Source organism: Schistocerca serialis, chromosome 1, assembly GCF_023864345.2.
Source record: "Schistocerca serialis cubense isolate TAMUIC-IGC-003099 chromosome 1, iqSchSeri2.2, whole genome shotgun sequence".
NCBI classification, from domain to species: Eukaryota; Metazoa; Arthropoda; class Insecta; order Orthoptera; family Acrididae; genus Schistocerca; species Schistocerca serialis.
In genome coordinates, this window is record NC_064638.1 from 790,794,235 (window position 1) to 790,814,831 (window position 20,597).

Genomic DNA, 20,597 nt, shown 5'->3' on the forward strand with positions numbered 1-20,597 from the left:
ACTGAATGTTAAAATTAATTCAGAACTTTCTTGTTGTAAATTTAATGATGTAATTAAAACAAACAATTCATTTCTGTCTTGTTTAATAAAAAAATACATATGAATAAATAAGGTTTACTGCTTCAGTACACTGTGAAGATTTTTAAATAATTTCAAAAATGACTTCTGGGTTGGTGCCACAAAAATATGGTAGGCCTATAGATAAGAATATTTTATTAGCCAAAATATAATTGTTAAACTTTGCCATGAACTATCATCTAGTTAATCTCGTGTATGACAAATCTAAGGTGATTCAGCTGCACCTACTGACATCATTTTATGCAGTACACATTATTGTATCTGGCCTTCAAAAACCATGTGTGAGGTTTTAATATACTCTCACATGCTACACACAAACTATTAGTCCTACAGAAAAAAGGAAAGATACTTTTTCACCAGAGGACATAATTTTCGAGTTATTCAAGAAAAACGTACAAAAGTGGGCTTCAAACACACCCCCACTCCTACACTCAGCCACCACCAGTCAGCATCGTGCCATTTGTGACACCTCCTCCAATCACCATACAAAAATTTCTGACCACAAAAACTATTCCTAATATTCAACCTCTTTTTATCTCTGTTGATTGGGCTATTATACCACCAATGTAGTGAGCTATTTTGTTAACCAATTTAAATCTGCCTGTGAGTATAATGACAGAAAAACAACTTTCGTAAATGTTATGCTAAAATTAATTATGTTCACAATTTGATCCAAACTTAATCCTTACCAGGACAGTAGTTTCAAAGTCAGAATACCTGATGAATACGATTATGTAATTGTTCATTTTACACTGTTAAAATTCACAAGAATGTTATGTAAAATTTATAGAAATGTCAATTTTACAATTAGTAAGTGCTTGACTAAACCAGTGGCATAATATAAAAGAAGACCTAAAGATTTCAAATATGGGGAGTAATTCATGCAGTTGCAAATTTTTGTACAGCAGTAGGAGGGAGTGCTGTTGACAACATACTGACCAGTGGGGGCTGAATGTGGGAGGAAGGATGTGTCCGACGGTCACTCTTTTCCATTTTTCTTGAACAACTCAAAAACTATGGCCTCTAGTGGGAACATATCCTGATGCGAAATTTAACTACAGTAGATTTCCTAGAAAAAGTTCTCATTTATTTTTCCTGTAGGATTAATAGCTTGCATGTAATGAGCAAGAAAATATGAAAATATCATGTATGTTTTTTGAATATCAGATGTAACATGGAGGGCTGCATAAAGCAAGATTAATAGGGACAGTGAATCATCCTGTATAAAATAACGACCAGAAATGGGTCTTATTGGCAAGCCACAGAAATAGCCATTGCTTAAACAGCATGTTTAGACCTTTTGCAGGATTCAGGGCCTGAGCTGATATTAGTAGTAAACTAAATTTATTTACCTATTTACCCTCTGTCTCTAACATGTATTATTACATGCACGGACAAGTCAGGTTAACATTCCATACTAGTTGCACTCCATGGTGTTACCCCCAGTTAAAAAACTATTTATATTGAAATGTTAATGCTGTAAATCACCATCCCTGGAAATGGCCCATCACAAAAGTTATCCCTTGAAGGAACTGAGACACAAGCCACTTGCAGCCCAGCAGACTACCGTGTGACTCCCAAAAAATTTTTTTGAGATTATGGGCAAAGCTGACATGGGCAAAGCTGGCATGTCACTCACAGCTCACTTACTTTAGGGGAAAAAATATGTGACTGAGTAGTGAATTACAAGATGTGCCAGGAAAGGGAGTGAATAACTTCCTTACAGTTTGCGGCATGCCTAGCATGGAAAAGAAATCTACTCTGTAAACAATGTTCCAAGACTTCTTGTTCTCTGTGCATATGTAGAGATTTCTGGCTCTTGATACATGTGAGCAGCCAACATACAGCTGTCCATGTGAAAAACACGTGTGCTCAGATGAATACATGCCATTTGTAATGTTTGTTCTTGACTCTTATGTATAGTGATTGAGAAGGCCACTTTCTAAGTGAACTGAAAGTGCTTTAACTGGAAAGGCAAGTTTGTTGGAATGATAATAATTCATGGTATCAATACAATATCTCCTTTGGCTCCACTGGTGATGATGGTGGCTTCCATGGTATGCCTTCTCAGGTCTGTCATGCACAACTTGGTGCCTTTCAACATATTTTTATGCACATACTTTTCATTGTTATGGAGTTTAGTGATGATTTTATCCTACAAGAATATTTTTGCTGTCCTAGATCTAAAGGCTTACTTATTTATTTTGTCAGAATAGTTAAAAACTAATTTCTGTGCTAAACTTAATGCTTTCATTTGAAGTTAACTTTCATGGGTACTTTTTTTGTCACATTACCTATCACACAGTAGCAGTAGTCATGTTGACCATCTCCTGGGAACAGTTATTGAATGTGGGTAACCAATATGTCAATTCACTGTACAAACAATTTCCATTCAAAACTTCATCCAAATCTGTCTAGCCATTTCAGTGTGCAGGAGTAACATATTAACTAGACATAGAAAGAAAATAAGCAATTTCAAGTCAGTGCATCATGAAGTTTATTATAATTATACTTGGAACAACATTGTCTGCCCCCAATTGTCTGTCTGTTACCAGTGGATATGCTTGCATACCATAAGAAACTCCAGCCACACTAAGAACCCACCATGTTCTACATATAAAGGCCAACATCTCTCTGTCATACAGCATTTAAATGACAGCATTATTGTGACTCTTCAAGCATCTCAGAAGCTATAAGATAAGCCTGATGATCAGCAGCAAAAATGCAATGGGCTTGTATGGAAGTATGAATTAAATGCTTTGAGGATTGCATAAGTATTTTATTTATTATGTTGAATCATATTATGTATAACATATTAAACAATAAAAGCATTTTCACAAATGCTTAATATAGTTCAAAAGTCATAAAGTAAATAGATTTTTTAAGAGTAATTATTATTCCAAATTTTGCATTATATTCTTCAAATCAATAAATACCTTGTATTACAAACTTTTAAAAGCAGACTAAATGTTAATTTAGGGTATAAGGTAGTTTGTTTCCAAATTTCTTCTAAATCCATCCAGACTTTTCAGCCTAAAGGAGTAACAAACATACTCACACACAAACTTTCAAATTTATAATACATAAAGAGCGAAAGTGCTGTTCTACAGCTGTGTGTAATATTTATCATTACAGTATATTTAATGAAGCTAATCATTATATTTCTGAGGCAAGTTCATGACAGTTTCATGTTATATAGGCATTTTGCTGTTGAAAACCCAGAGGCTAGACCATTCACATAAAATAAACATACTGCACTGCAACAAATTTACAACCAGATATTCATTTATAGATAAGTGGTCTTGGGAGTGGAAATGTTTACCAAGAAAGGTCTTAAACTTGTCACATGAAAATACAGTTTATTTAAGCACGCAATGTAATAGGTAATTACAATAAATAAACATAATACTGCCAAGAGGATCTATATCTATGCTTTGTTTTTGGTTCAGAGGCAACACAAAGAATCAGAGAGTTTACACCGCACGCACAAAAAATGTAGCAGACAATCCACTGTCAGCGTTACTATCAACATCGATCCTCCAAAGCAACACCCAAACGAATTGTGACTTGAGGTTCACTTAGAGGTAAGGGTGGTGGCAGTGGAAGACTAGGTGTGTCTAGTGTCCTCATGGAATTACATGTAAGTAGCAATTTGGTGTTTGCTGTGATAAAAACTAACATGAGTCTGTCAATGAATACTGTGATGGAAGAGCCACTGATATTGACATTAATTATGTTGTCGTGGCAAGCCAAGCAGGAAGTGCATCAGGAAGGTGATTGGTGAGATAACAATGCAGCCTATGCAACAGCAGCTTTTTAATTTCGCTGAGGACGCTTTCCTGCTGTCAGTCCACTGCAGCCCAGTCAGTGAAGGAAAATTAGGGCGAAAATCTTGTAGCTACATTTTGTTGTACAGTGGGAGGAGGGACTGCCATGAACAATATACTCAAATTCCTGAGCAGTGGGGTGTAAGCATGGGGATGGAGAGAGGGAGGGGGCATTTAAACGTCACCTTTTTACATTTTTCTTGAATATCTCAAAATTCTTGGCTTCTAGCAAAGGTGTTTCCCATTGCAAAATTGAACTAGGCTACACTAAATTTCCTACAAAAATTGTCCTACCGTTTTTTTCTCTAGGACAAATAGTTTTCATGTTGCAGGGGATGGAACAATCACAAGTTATTAAAAACTGTCAGATTATTGTTTATTGTTAAATGGAGTAGGTTAGGAGCAAATAGTAAATGTATGTGAAACATGTAAGTGCATTAGAACGATATTAAGGAATAAATTATGTTCTGTGATGTGATGGGCTGGAAAAGGGGTGTGGAGGGGAGATGCATGAGTGAAGGCAGGTTACCAGATTGTGGTCAAGAACTTCCCTCCTTCATAGATCTGCAAACTGAAGAATGAGAAGGCGATTTCACACTCTCTCTAACCCACCATATCACAAGAAGCAACTATAGGGTGTTTCACAGTTATACAGAACCTTCCATAGCTCACCTTATTACACTGGTGATACAGCATGTAGACACATCTGCTGCCTGTTTATTTTCTACAAAGTGTAATTAACACTACATGGAATACAGATAACAGTTACTAATAATGCTAACACAAGAAACAAATGTGGACAAACTCTAAATCAGGGCTGGCCAAACGCTGCACAGTGTGCAGATGTGCAGAAGTGCTGTACATGCGCGCACGTGTGCGACAGCGACATCTGTTATTAGACCTGTGTCCTAAATAAACGGCGGCAGCTCCACCTCTCTGTTTATGTGGTACAAGCAAGAGCGCAACATACCCAGTCTCGTTTGCCCCTGGTGACCATAACCTTAACATAGAAGTACTGAGAAACGGCAGGTACTGCAAAAAAGCAAAGGACGGGAGATCTATGTCCTCAGTAGTTTAAAAATGACTGGGAACTGCAATTCTTTTTTTGTAGCTGTTGGTGAAAACTCACAGTGTTTGCTGTGCTGCCGAATAATACGTGGCCAGCGTAAGTTTTCAATTGAAAGACACTACAGTACATATCACAAAGATGACTGTACTCAACAGTGAAGAATGGCAAGCAAAATTAAATGTCCTTAAGAAAATGGGTGAGACACATCAACCCGATTTTACTATACATCAAAGTAACTGATACTTCTTGAACTCTTAGTTTCTTGTGTTACATTTATGTCTATTTTACTGCACGCTGTGCACTGACTGTTTTCAATTTTCCAGAATGACAACCACACTAAATCTTCACTGCGAGCAAGTTTTAAAATCACATTAAGAATTGCACAATCTGGGAAACCCATTTCCGGAGGGGAGTTTGTGAAAGGGTGTCTGACTGATGCTGCAGAACTTGTGTGTCCCACGAACGTTAGCAGGTTTCAAGAAATCAGTCTATCCAAACAAACAGTGACAAGACGTATCAGTGCTATGGCCGGTGATGTGCACAGGCAGCTAATAAATAATGCTAAAGACTTTGTTGCTTTCTCTGTTGCACTCGATGAAGCAACAGATCTTACAGATACAGCCCAGGTTGTGATATACATACAAGGTGTTGATAACGCACTTCATGTAACCAAGGACATTTTGGACTTAGTATCTTTGAAAGGGACTACTACAGGTGCAGACTTATTCCAAGCTGTCGAGCAAGTGATTGATGGTGTCGGTATGGACTGGAATCGGTTAGTCTCAGTGACCACAGATGGAGCACCATCAGTGCAAGGCCATCAAAGAGGACTCATAGCATGGATGCACAAAAAGCTAGGGCACACAGACGAGACGTTGTATGGAATTCACTGCATTCTGCATTGAGAGGCGCTTTGTGCAAAATCAGTAATGTTAGCAAACGTCATGCAAATTGTTGTGTGTACTGTAAACTATCTGAAGACACATGGGCTTACGCATCGCCAGTTTCGGCGGTTCTTGGAGGAATTAGGGGCGGAGTATGGCGACATACCTTACTATACCGAAGTACGTTGGCTCAGTCGAGGTAAAATGCTGAAAACATTTTTTGATTTAAGTTTGGTCATAGTAACATTCTTACATGAGAAGGGAAAATGCGAACCTATGTTGGAAGACCCTTGTTGGATATCAGACCTTGCATTTCTCGTGGACATTACATCTCACATGAACAGCCTGAATGTCAGTTTGCAGGGTGGACTGAGTATTTAATTTCTGACATGTTGGAAAAAGTAAATGCCTTTGAAAGAAAACACTGCACATTTCCCGACTCTTGGACTGGTCCATGAAAGAGCTAGATTTCAAGAATACGTGTCAATAATTGTAAAAATTAAGGAACAATTTCGAGCACGATTTGCAGATGTTACGAGTTTGTCTCCAGTCATTCGCCTCTTTGCTTGACCATTCTCATCGTCAGTTGCAGATGTTCCGAATGATCTATCAATGGAACTGATCGACCTACAGTGCAATACAAGACTGAAGGACAAGTTCTTTGTAGTGCGAAGTACAAAAGAATTCTAAGAAAATTTCTCACAACAAGAATTTCCACGCCTGCACCGAGAAGCTGCGAGAGTTATGTCCATGTTCGGGTCGACATATGTTTGTGAAAGATTTTTCTCGGTAATGAAAATAAATAAATCAAGGTTTCGATCAAGCATAAGAGATAAAAATCTTCGCAACTGCTTGTGTTCGTCAATGAGCCGTGCTTTTGTGCCTGAGATTAACTATATCATTTCTCATGACCAGTGATCAACGTGTTTGGATTTATTCCTTTCATAATTAAAAATTATTGTTTACTAACTGTGCATTATTGCCTCATTCTGCTCCATGTTACATTATTATCAGGAAAATTGGTCATTAAACCAATTGTTCCAATGTATACTTACATTTAGGGCTTTTTTTTAAAAGTGTGAGGGGCTACGCTCCGCTGAAGTCAATAAAACATAACATTCATCTAATTGTCGGTTATTATGCAGATTTCAGATGGAACTGATGAAAGATATAGCAATAATGGTATTGAAATAACAGGTGATCATCGATAGGTCTCTGGTTATCATTCTGTTCAGAGGTCAGTGAGACAGAAATTATGTGGGTGTAACTGAGGGCACCGAGGATTAGTTATAGGAAACCTTGCTTTAGTTTAATGTTATTTGAAATCATAAATAAGGTTCGTTGGAAGTCACTAAGTGCTCTCTTTCTTAAATACTAGATCAAAAACATTACACGTATTTACATGCTGTCAGTCAAGCTGCCTTAATAAAAACTCATGGTTGTTAACTGTATTACTTGTCTTACTGGGTTAAACTGTTAACATAAAAGTAGACATCTCAATGAGTAGACTGGGACAGTATTTTAAATGTTTAATACACAAAATACCTTCCCATGGTTGGCTTGCAAGCTGTGGAAAGAGCACTAGAATGTGCCGGTACAGAGTATCCCAGCAAGTGGATAAAGCGACATCTGTACGTAGAAACATGCACTACATGAACGCTGATGGCTGCGGCGTGCACGCTGTGACCCGGAAGTTGCACATGTGTAGGAGCACTGCACGCGTGCAGAATTTCTGGCCGGCCCTGCTCTATATAAATCTGCACACATTCCTATGCTGCTAGAGGAGAAGTTGATTGTTAGTCATCCTGTATGACAGTTGTAGCTTTCTTATTTCCTTATTGGAAAGGCAATTTCTTCCAAAATGAGCACTGCTGACTTTTCAGGTTACAGACAGACTATATCTTCCCGGTATTTCCTATCCTGTTTTCTTATGTGAGTAGACAAAATAACTTCACTGAGTTCTCCACTATATAGTGGAGTTACTTTCAGTCTAATAAGTGAGTACTTATTTGCAGGTATTAAGTGAGCTATTACATAAGAAAGCTCAACAGCTAAAGCTTTCAAAAGTACAACACACTGAAGAACCTGCCCCAAGTGTAACACGTGTCAATATGTATTTGACAATGTTGATTGCACTGTCTCCATTTTCAATGACTGGAATACTTTTCACAGCACAATGGGCATTCAAATCATCTCAGCGTCGGCTCTCCCTTCGTCTGAAAAGACACAGAGGCTTAAAGTGGCTCCCTCTCCAACAGAAGTGGTCACCTAGGTGTTATGGAACTCCATATATTTCAACATAACTGAAGCAATGTGTTACTGTTGTAGACTTGAACATATTAGGTCACATTCAATCAATCATATCCACACACACCTTGCAAGATGTACTATGGGTGCATGGTAAGTGGCTCCAGTCAGTGAAAGTCACTCTCCAGGTGTGAGCAATGCCAAGATCTAACAGATTTATGCAGTCTACCAAAGCTCAGCTACTGATGAAAGAAGTGCAATAACTTGGTCATACATTAATTCACCAGAGTGTGGTGACAACACATTTACATGTCTTTACAATATGCTGTCAATGATAATCAATGACACTGCACCCCACTGCAAACTGTTAACAAAGATACAAGCATATGGAATAGGTTCCAAGATATGTGAGTGTCATGAAGACTTCTTAAGTAATAGAACCCAGTATATTGTCCTTGATGGCGAGTATTCATCAGAGACAAAGGTATCATCAGAAGGGCCCCAAGGAAGTGTGATAGGATTGCTATTATTTTCTACATATATAAATTATTTGGCAGACTGGGTGAGCAGCAACTTCTTGTTATTTGATGATGATGCTGTGGTGTATGGGAAGGTTTCAAAGATGAGTGACTATAGAATGTTACAAGATGACTTGGGCAGACTTTATAGTCAGTGTGGTGAACTGCAGCTGGCTCCAAATGTACAAAAATGTAAGTTGTTTGGGGTGAGTAGAAAAAACAAACCTGTAATGTTCAGATACAGCATTACTTGTGACATGCTTGGCACAGTCATGTCATTTAAATATCTGGGCATAATGTTGCAAAGAAATATCAAATAGAACAAGCACATGAGGACTGTGGTAATGAAGGCAAATGGTCAACTTTTGTTGATTGGTAGGATTTTAGGAAAAAGTGGTCCATCTGTAAAGGAGACTGCATACAGGATGCTAGTGTGACCTGTTCTTGAGTACTGCTTGATCTGCACCAGGTCAGATTAAAGGAAGACATTGAAGCAATTCAGAGACAGGTTGCTAGATTAGCTAGTGGTAGGTTTGAACAACATGCAACTGTTACCACAACGCTTGAGGAAATTAAATGGGAATCTCTGGAGGGAAGGCAACATTCTTTTAAGGAACACCATTGATAAAATTTAGAGAACTGCCATTTTAAGCTGATTGCAGGATGACCCTATTGTCACCAACATACATTTGGCATAAGAGGCATGATGATAAGATATGAGAAATTAAGGCTCATGTGGAGACATATAGGCAGTGGTTCTCCCTTGTTCTATCCATGAGTAAAACAGGAAAGGAAATGACTAATGGTGTTACAGGATACACTTTGCCATGCACTGTATGGTGGCTCATTAAATATGTATGTAGATGTAGCCAACAGCAAGGTGTTACAATTTAACAAGTCAATCAAAGGTCACTGACATCATCACAATTACACTTCTCACCCATTGTTTATATGACTGTATCTTACATAAAAGAGCACATAACAACTGCAAATAAGTGCCCACTTACTAAACTGAAAATAACTCCATGATATAAACACAAGCTCAGTGAAGCTATTTTGTCTACTCACATAAGAAAAAGGTGAGAAGGTACAGTCAGTCTGTAAACTGAAACTTGAGTAGTACTCATATCAGGTGAATTTGCCTTTTCTGGAAGAATGCTACAATTGTCATACAGGATGACTATGAATCAATTTCTCCTCTTGCTATGTAGAACTGTATGTAGAACTGTGAGCATTTCTTGCTTTACTATCATTAGTTACTCACATCTGTATTTTATGTAGTGTTAATGTATTTTGTGGAAGATAAAGGCCCCCAGGCATGTCTGTGCACCGCATCACCAATGATTCACAAGGCGATCAGAGTCAGTATAATTTTATAAAACACCCTATAGTTTCTTCATCTGACTCAGTGGGATAGGAAGAGTGTCAAACTGCCTCCTCGCTCTTCAGTTTGTAAACCTGTGAAGAGGGAAGTGCATGGTCACAATCTGCCTTCCCTCATGCATCTACCCTCCACTCTCCCCTTCCAGCCTATCACAACCCCAGAACATAATTTATCCCTTAATACAGTTCTATTGCACATCAATGTAGTACACAAATTTAATATTTGTTTTTAACTCCCTTCATTTAACAATAAACATTAACTAGACACCATTAAAACAATATTTTTAATGACCTGTGATTTATATATCCTCTTCAGTGCAGAAACTATTAGTCCTAGAGCAAAAATGAATATGAGCCTTTCATTGGGAAGTTTAGTTGTACTGGGAAAGATTTTTGCTGGAAGCACAGCTTTTGAGTTATTCCCGAAAAACATAAAAAGGTGACCTTTGAAAGTTGCCCCCCCCCCCTTTCTTTCCCCCAAACTCACACCCCATGAATAAGGATTTTTAATATAACAACAAAAACAATCAATTATTGACAAAATTATTTAATTGGTTATATAAAAAATCTACTCACCAAATGGCAGCAGAACACACACATAAGGACTGTTTTCATTGGCAAGCTTTTGGAGCCAGCGGCTTCTCCTTCAGGCAGAAGGGTTGAAGAGGAAGGAAGAAGGGTGAAGGAAAAGGACTGGAGAGGTCTAGAAAAAGGTGTAGTTTTGGAAAAGTCACATATTGGCTCTCAAGTTTGGCAAATCATAGGACTGGACTGTCTGAGCAGAAAGGCTCCAAGGTAGCAGAGGCAGAAGCAACACAAAGAATCAGAGAGCTTACACTGCAAACATGAAATACAAAGCAGAAAATTCACGGCCATATCACTGTACTTGTACTCCTTGCCTGAGGCACTACAGTGGTTTAGAAGAAGGCTAAATGCTGAATGTGGTGAAAAACTAATAGAATTTTTGTCATAGATAAATGAGTATGTATACAACCGCAGTATTTAGTAGGAGTGTGTATACAGATTAAACAGAACTCTAGTCATGAGAAACTGAATATTTATACAATCAGTGTATTAAGAAAAATATTTTCACAGAAGCATGAAAGCTTTTTCACTATTTACTCTAATAATAATTATCATTAGTTCAGTTCCTCGAGCAGAATTTTATGGGCGGCATATTAAAAATCCTTGAGAGAGACACAGAAGGTAGTAACAGTATATATTTTGATGCTTATTACTGTCAGAACTTAATCTGTGACATAATGTAGTGATTTATCTGAAAGAAATACTTTGTGACAATCATAGTGAAAGGCAATTAGTAAGTTACGCTTTGAAACATTATGATAAGCACAGTTATATCATAAGATACTCTGAAAAATGACTGGAAAGAATGAAATGGATGCATAATTTGAATGATGTTTTTAATCTTCTTTTTTGTAAACATGTGGCCACTAGTAACATGGTTATTTCTGCTGGGAAATACACATTCAGTTGCAGTAATATCTCAAATTTCATCTTATCAGGCAGCGCAAGATTTTAATACTCTACTACAAATAATTTTATACCATCATAAATTAATGTCCACTGTTGATCTAGAAAGTATTTTCAGAGTGAATACTATGTGTCTGTATTGGTTTTTTATTCACAAGTACAATGGTAACTACTAGTGGAAGGACGGTAATGAAACTGATAGTCAATAAATAATATCTGATTTTGTACTTTTTATTCATTTTTTGCTCAGTGGATTTGAGACTGATTTTGCTTCATTTTGGACTGTTGTATTTATACAACAGGGACTGTATTATATTGACTGTCACCATGGCAATGACTATGTCACAAAATATACAGTGTAAGGGGAATCAAAAGAAGTATTTTTGTCAAAATTTCACAGTTATTTGAAAAAAGAATCTTTTGAAAAAGAAACCAGTCTTTCTTAGAAAATAATAATGTTTAAAGGATGTGCCATGTTATTTAAAATTCCTTCCTGAAAACTTACGTCTGTCAATATACAGCCAGACTGATACAATAACACCACCAAAGAGTATAATGCTCAGAGCAATAATGTTGAAAATTTGTGCTGAGTTGGTGCATCTTATCTTCAGGTGACGTCTCCAGTTAATGGAACTCTGATTATCTCCACTGGCATCATCACCATCATCAGCATGTCTGTCTGGTCGGAGCAGAGGTGTTGTTTCTGCAAAAGTGGATGAATTTCAACTTGTGATAATGATGAAAGCAGGCTTTATGCTAGGAAACAATCTACCTAGGGTTTTTATTAAGACTGATGATTATGTAAGTGCTTGGGGTTTTGCTTAGTCTAAACATACAGGACACAATTTCATTGTTCTTTCTTTATGCAACAGGGAGAGACAATCTTTAATAATGCTTAGTTTTTGTACGTCACAGTTATTGAGAAAATATTAATAATTTAGACTATTCATATGTGGGAATTATTGTAATATGTTAGTATCAGTACAACTTGTCCATCACCATTCCCTTCCCCCTCCCCCTGCCCCAAACATGCACACAAGTTGTTTCAAGAAGAGAAAAGAAAGGGAGAGAGGTTAGACCAAGCACAGAGTGGAGAGACATAGTGAGGGGTTCAGGAAGGCAGCACAGCAGAATGAGAGAAGAGGAAGCAAGAGTGGTGCACAGTTGTGTGGGACAGATGGAGGAATGGGATGACAGAAGGAGAGGACTGTGGATAGAGGAACTGACACAGTGGGGAATGAACTGAAAAGGGAAAAGGCATAGGAAAAGAAAAAGAAATCTTTTTGTCTAATCTCATTCATTACTGCAAATTTATTTAAGTGAGCACTCATAATAGGCAGCATTTTATTTGGATTATGAGTAAACACGTCTGACTTTAGGATTACAAAATGAAAGAAAATTAACTGATCTGGAAAAAATGAAGTTACATTTCCGACAGAATATTACTCTTTAATAACTTCTGAAATATGAAAAATTGCTTTTATAGCTCTCAAAAATCAGTCAATGTTTGCAACAACAAAAAACGAATTACCATGTGATCTAGCAAATATTTTTATTAATCTATAACCTTTGTCTTTCTTAAAGTACTGACACTGGCCCATAACATTAAGCGGAAGATTTATTATCTAAGTTCTCTTGTGCATTTATTCAACATACAAACCTATTTTGCTGTGGTTGTTTCTGCTTTGTCATATTTAGTAATTTAGCCTATTGCTTTTCATTTGATTTTCTGTGTTATCATAATAACATGCTAGATATCTGTAATGCACTTTTGTCACAAAACATACGAGGATAATCCCAAAAGTAAGGTCTCCTCTTTTTTTTATAAGTACATAGACCTGTTTATTTCTACAGTGGTTTACATCAGTTTACAGCTTGAACACTTTCGCTGGTTTTCAACATAATCACAATTTCTGTCTATGCAGTTTTTGTATGCCCATGATATACCAGCTCGCCACATTGCTGTTCAGAAAGTTATGAATCTCTTCTTTCACCTCGTCGTCGGAGCTGAATCGCTTTCCGGCCAAATGTTCTTTTAACTTAGGGAACAGGTGATTGTCACTGGGCGCAAAGTCAGGATTATAGGGTGGGTGGGTGATTATGTTCCATTGAAACTGTTGCAGGAGAGCAACAGTTTGCCAAGCAATGTGTTGGCGAGTGTTGTCATGGAGGATGTGTACACCCTTGCTCAACATTCCTCTTCTCCAGTTCTGAATTGCCCGTTTGAGTTTTTTCAGAGTCTCACAGTACCTGTCAGCGTTAACTGTGGTCCCAGTGGGCATAAAGTCGACCAACAATACCCCTTTCTGATCCCAAAAAATGGCTGTCATGACTGTGTTTGTCTGGATTACCGCAGCTTTGGCAAAGAAGGATTCCGCCACTGGCATGATTGTTGCTTGGTCTCAGGTGTAAATTGATATGTCCAGGTTTCATCACCCATGAAAATTGTCCAGAAAGATCTCTAATTCGACTGCAAGGTGGTGAAGAAATGTGTGGGAAGCATCAACTCATTGCCACATGTGGTCCTCAGTCAGCATGCGTGGCACCCATCTTGCGCACACCTTCTGGTAGCTCAATGTTTCCATTAAAATTCTGTGAGCAGTGCTTCAGGAAACCTCAGAAACCAACGTGCAGAGATCATCGAGGGTGATCTGCCGATCTCCACGCATGCTTTGCTCAACCTTCCACAATATCTCCTCAGAAATTGACGGTTTCCCGCTCCTTTGTTCATCGTGAATTTCAGTCCGACCAGCTGCAAACTCTCTACACCACTTACGAACATTTTTGACATCCATGCACAACTCACCATACACTTCTGTCAATTGGCGATGGATTTCCATTGGTGCAGTGCTCTTTGCGTTCAAAAACCGAATAACTGCAGGTAATTCGCACTTAGTGGTAACATCCAACGGCAGATCCATTCTCAATGGCTGCCAAGCCAAGACTGAGCACCTCAGCGTGGCATGTGCATGTTTACACACAGCACATGAAGCACTCTTCATAACAGTGTGACCAACTGCCACACAAATATAGTTCTGTACTAATAAAAAAATAGAAGACCTTACTTTTGGGATTACTCTCGTAAATACAGATTTGGCTTCACCAACTGCACTGTTAACACAGGTATCCTCATCATTTTGTCACCCTATATGTGGAACATTTTCTTCATCAGAGTGTACTTGACTATGAACATAAGACATTTGTGAATGAGAGTCAGCAACTTTCATTAGTAATATTATTAGTAATATGACAGTCCCAAACTAATATATTTTCAGACATTCTATGACTCCATCAATCTTGCAATTTTGACTGTGTCAAACTGACACTGCAGTGTACTTCTTTAACAACCAGTGCAGAAGATGTCACGAATTCAGGTAAGTAAACTATCATGCAATTCCCATGTTTACTTCCATATAGGATCCAACAGTCTACTATTATTATTATTTTTACATTATCTTTGACTGAATGTGACATTCCTCATGGGTATCATGATGTATTATGTTTTTTCAAACATTTATGAGTGCCGCAAATAACTTTTCCTATATCATCAATTGGAATTTCTTAGAAACTTCAGACTGCAGTATCCTTGCTCAAAACCAGTTGTTCCCTAATTTAAGCATATATTTACTGTGCTGTGACACCACTTGTATGATGATTTTTTTTGTTTGCGGCAGTTTACTATTACACAGCGTCACTGGTTCAGATTTGATCCAACTGTCTCGGTGGATAAGTGAGAGGAAACTCAAAGCAACAGTTGAATAACAGCCAAGCATAGCACTCTAAAGGAGTGGCGGTGGAACTTTAAGTTCCGTACCACCCTCCGACAGTGGAAGTACACAGGAGGGGTGCAGTAATGCTCCAACTCTACAGTGAAGGAAAAAAGTGGCTAGACAACAACTAGCCACTGCTAGTGACTGTATGAACTGGACCTAAAAAAGTGGTCATATTGGGCTTATCGTCAGTCATAGCCCGAATCGGAGTCCTCCAGGATGGTGAGCGGAATGGGGTGTCAGTGCCAGCGATGTGGAACTGTGGTGCCAATGGTTTATAGCCCAGCGACCGTCTCTCAGAGGGCTTCCACTTTACTGTATAGTTGTCGAGCCTTGCAATGAATGGTCGTCTTGAGAAGGGCCGTATTTGTCTCCTCATGCAGAGTGACAGTCATGGTGGGCAGAGGGGCGTGAAGGCTCCACCAGAGAACTTTATTCTGTAGGTGCTGGAGCGTCAGCATCCAGGACTTACTAATCGTGGCCCATGCAGCGGAACCATATGTTAGTGAGGGTAGTACAACGAAGTGATACAGATAGTGCTTGGTATCTAAATTCGGCTCTCGGCTGGAGAAGAGCGGGTACAAGGCCCTAGTCAACTTTAACCCTTTATGGGCGATGTATTCTGCGTGGCGATGGAAGAAAAGTTTCTTCTCCAACCAGACCCTGAGATACTTGGTATCTTGGGCCCATGGGACCTGGATGCCCCAGGCTGAGATGTTGGGGCAGCATATAGGGCACTGATTAGTGAAATAGACTGCCGTAGTTTTGGAGGCATTGAGGGCAGTCTTATTGGGGCGACACCAGTTATAGTTGCGTCCACTTGCCATTGGAGAAGAGCAATGAGTTTATCAGGATTGCAGCCGGTCATATAAAGTGCTGTGTGATTGGCGTATTGTGCCAAATGGCAGTGGCAGTTGACGGGCACGTCACTGACATAGACATTAAAAAGAAGCCAGGACAACACTGAACCCTGAGGGGTATCCATCGACATGTGGCGTACACTGGAGTGCTTTCCCCACTGAGCAACGAGGAAGGTCCTCTGGTGGAGGAAATCATCCACAATCTTACTGTATATGTCAGGGATGGTCTTTTGTGTCAGCATCTTATACACCAGGTTCTTCTGCCAAATCTTATCTTAAGCATTCACACGTCCGAGAAGACTGCTGCCGTCGACATGGTGGAGTTAAAACCCTTGCTAATGTGCTCCATTATCCAGAGAACTTGCAGTTCAGCAGACAGGTGTGAGGTAAACCCAAACTGTTTGGGACGGATCGTCCTCGCTGCTGCCAGAGGCTGGGAAATGCGGTGGAGTATGAGAGACTCCAGGACCTTCGCCATGGTGTTCAAAAGGCTGATGGACCTGCTGTCGGCAGAGATAGTAGGGTCCTTAGAAGGCTTTGGGATCACAATAAGCTTTGCCTGTTTTCACTGCAGAGGGAAAAGGCCACTCTGAAGACAAAAGTTCAAGATCCTGGTGAATAGGACCAGGGGCTTACGTGGTAGCCGATGGCGATGGCGATCCCATCCAGGCCGGGGGCCGAATTACCACGTTCCCTCCAGAAGATTCGGAGCACTTCCACTGTTGATGTAAGGCGAGGGGCTATAAGTGGTGGTCTGTTTCGGAAGGCGGCCACAGTCCTCAGGATATCTTGGTCATCCTGGAGTTCATCAGGCGTGGGGCCCAGGACGAGCAGTTGGTTTTGGGCCTCCAGTGCCTCAGCCAGGGTTTCCACCACACATAGGGTATCATACGTGAGACCAGCGTCCATCTGGATGGGGTGGTGGGTCTGCAAGGTGGTACGATGCAGGGCTCGGACGACAGCCCAGTCTGATTTATGCTGGAGGAGAAAACTGGACATCCTATCCTCCCACTGTTCTGACTTCCAATCCGCTAGGCGGCGACCAAACACCTGTTGGAGATGCTTCATGCAACGCCTTTCACGAGGGTCATGGTATTGTTTCCACCAGTGGCGGAAATGGTTCTTCTGGATTTTTCAGTTCAGATAAAAGTGTCAGATAAAAGTGTCAGGGATGGTCTTCTGTGTCAGCGTCTTATACACCAGGTTGTTCTGCCAAATCTTATCTTAAGCATTCACACGTCCGAGAAGTTGGGTTAGAGCCCTAAGAACGTGGGAAGTGGAGACTTTTACTGCTTGGTGGATTTTCGCGGTGAGGTACTGAACTGCACAAAGAGATTGGCAGGAATCATCAGGTCTAGGTCCGGCCAGATGCTGTTGTTGAGGACCCTTGCAAACTTGTCCCAATCAGTAACTGTGAAAGCAGAAAGGTCATCAAAGAACAACACAACAGTAAGGTGTAGAAGTACCAGGTCATGGTCAGAAGTTAGGTCATGTACTGTAACCAAGGAAAACTGTACAGCAACGTTATTAAAAATGGCCACATCCAAAACGTCCAGTTGGCCGTTGGAACAGACTGGTATATGTGTAGGGGTGTGAGGACCATACACGGGCATTGCCAAGCTATCTTCCAGCCCAAGGAGGAGGAGACCTTTGGGACTTGTGACATGAGAATGCCACACTGGATGTTTGGCACTGAGATCAGCCCCAATGATGAGCTTGTCGAATGATGTCAGCCTGCGGAGGTCTACCTCAAGGAGGGATTGGTTAGGGCTCAAATAAGCTGCAGCAAAAGTGATGGCCCCAAGGCAAGTGGAGACAGTACCAGCTGTGGCCTCTATGCAGTCCAGTGGCCAAAGAGCCTCTTGGTTGTGGACCAACGCCCTGCGGAGGAACATCGCTGTGCCTCCACCATGGCAATTGAGCCAGTCAGTCCAATAGCAGACCATGTTGCATAGGAAAAACTTGTCAGTCGGCTTAAGGTGTGTTTCAGTAAAAAGGAGAATATCTACACTACTGGCCATCAAAATTGCTGCATCAAGAAGAAATGCACATGATAAACGGGTATTCATTGGAAAAATATATTATACTAGAATTGACATGTGATTACATTTTTCACGCAATTTGGGTGCATAGATCCTGAGAAATCATTACCCAGAACAATCACCTTTGGCCGTAATAACGACCTTGATACGCATGGGCATTGAGTCAAACAGAGCTTGGATGGCGTGTACAGGTACAGCTGCCCAAGCAGCTTCAACGCGATACTACAGTTCATCAAGGGTAGTGACTGGCGTATTGTGACGAGCCAGTTGCTCTGCTACCATTGACCACACGTTTTCAATTGGCGAGAGATCTGGAGAATGTGCTGGCCAGGGCAGCAGTCGAACATTTTCTGCATCCAGAAAGGCCCGTACAGGACCTGCAACATGCTGTCGTCCATTATCCTGCTAAAATGTAGGGTTTCGTAGGGATCGAATGAAGGGTAGAGCCACAGGTCGTAACACATCTGAAATGTAACGTCCACTGTTGAAAGTGCCATCAGTGGGAACAACAGGGGACCGAGACATATAACCAATGACACCTCATACCATCACGCCGGGTGACACGCCAGTATGGCGTTGACGAATACACGCTTCCAATGTGCATTCACTGCGATGTCACCAAACATAGATGCGACCATCATGATGCTGTAAATAGAACCTGGATTCATCCGAAAAAATGACGTTTTGCCATTCGTGCACCCAGGTTCGTCATTGAGTACACCATCACAGGCACTCCTGTCTGTGATGCAGCGTCAAGGGTAACTGCAGACATGGTCTCCGAGCTGATAGTCCATGCTGCTGTAAACGTCGTCGAACTGTTCGTGCAGATGGTTGTTGTCTTGCAAACGACCTCATCTATTGACTCAGGGATCGAGACGTGGTTGCACGATCCATTACAACCATGCAGATAAGATGCCTGTCATCTTGACTGCTAGTGATATGAGGCCATTGGGATCCAGCACGGCGTTCCGTATTACCCTCCTGAACCCACCGATTCCATATTCTGCTAACAGTCATTGGATCTCGACCAACTCGAGCAGCAATGTCGCGATACGATAAACCGCAGTCGCGATAGGCTACAATCCGACCTTTATCAAAGTCGGAAACGTGATGGTACGCATTTCTCCTCCTTACACGAGGCATCACAACAACGTTTCACCAGGCAACGCCGGTCAACTGCTGTTTGTGTATGAGAAATCGGTTGGAAACTTTCCTCATGTCAGCATGTTGTAGGTGTCGCCACTGGCGCCAACCTTGTGTGAATGCTCTGAAAAGTTAATCATTTGCATATCACAGCATCTTCTTCCTGTCCGTTAAATTTCGCGTCTGTAGCACGTCATGTTCGTGGTGTAGCAATTTTAATGGCCAGTGGTGTATATGGTAGCCATGAATGAAGGTGTTCAGTTCAGTCTTCATCCTTTGATACCATTGGCATTAAGGATGCAGTAGACGAGGTCCCTAGGGGATGGTGGTCGTGTGGTTGGTGATCCGCCATTATATTAAGATCTGACTGAGCCCTTCAACCAGAGCGATGACCTTCATGAGCCCATCCTCTGACCAACGGATTTTTCAGCCATGTCACGAATAACAATCCTGATGTGGGGTTTCTTGAAAAAGAGACGCCCTGTAGGATTTCTAGCATGTCGTCCTGAAAGGATATGTCGGCTTCCACAGCTCCCCCTACTTTCCGGGTGGGTAGCTGGACCCTGTGATGAGCAGGTGCGGGAGTTGGCGCAGGCAGAGGAGGTACCACCCTGACAGGTTAAGCCACTTCAGCAGGTGGTCTTGAGGATGCTGCAGCTGGTCTTTCAGTTTGGTGATTGTAAGCAACTGCCACAGGACACGGACGAGGAGCAGGAGACCGAGCCACATCAGCAAAGGCGGGCGTATGGGACTGAACCAAATGGGGCTCCTGTGTTGCAATTGCAGTTGGAGTCTGATCATCCATCATTGGAGGAACCTCAGGTTGGCCCCGGACGAGGGGGAAATGGGCGAGGTATCGCGGGGGTGAAGGCTGCTGCTTCAACTGAGGTTTCTTCCTGGGAGGGCGGGAGGACTTTAACGCGAGGCCTGGTGGTGGGGGTCATCTGGCACACATGGGCTTCTGCGAGGCTGAGAGGGTGCACGGCTCCGACGCATGTGGTCCAGCACACTTAATGCACCGCAATGGCAAGGAACAGTAATTAGCAGTGTGGCACAAGCGCTGGCACGAATATGCTGTTAGATTTTTAAACTAACAGTGTTTGTATATTTCACAACTGCAGAGCTATTGATACAGAATAAAAAACTATATGGTTCAAATGGCTCTGAGCACTATGGGACCTAACATCTGAGGTCATCAGTCAATAGAACTCAGAACTACTTAAACCTAACTAACCTAAGGACATCACATACATCCATACCCGAGGCAGGATTCGAACCTGCGACC

At 40.9% G+C, this 20,597-nt stretch overlaps 1 protein-coding gene across 1 annotated transcript in view; it reads right to left on the bottom strand.

Moving 5' to 3' along the window:
• Positions 1–20,597, bottom strand: part of LOC126483697 (peptidoglycan-recognition protein SD-like) — a 202,397-nt gene that overhangs the window by 120,380 nt on the left and 61,420 nt on the right. The window contains exon 2 of the mRNA XM_050106789.1: positions 12,003–12,200. Within this exon, the coding sequence (XP_049962746.1) occupies positions 12,003–12,200 (198 nt within the window). The remainder of the gene's footprint in view (positions 1–12,002; positions 12,201–20,597) is intronic.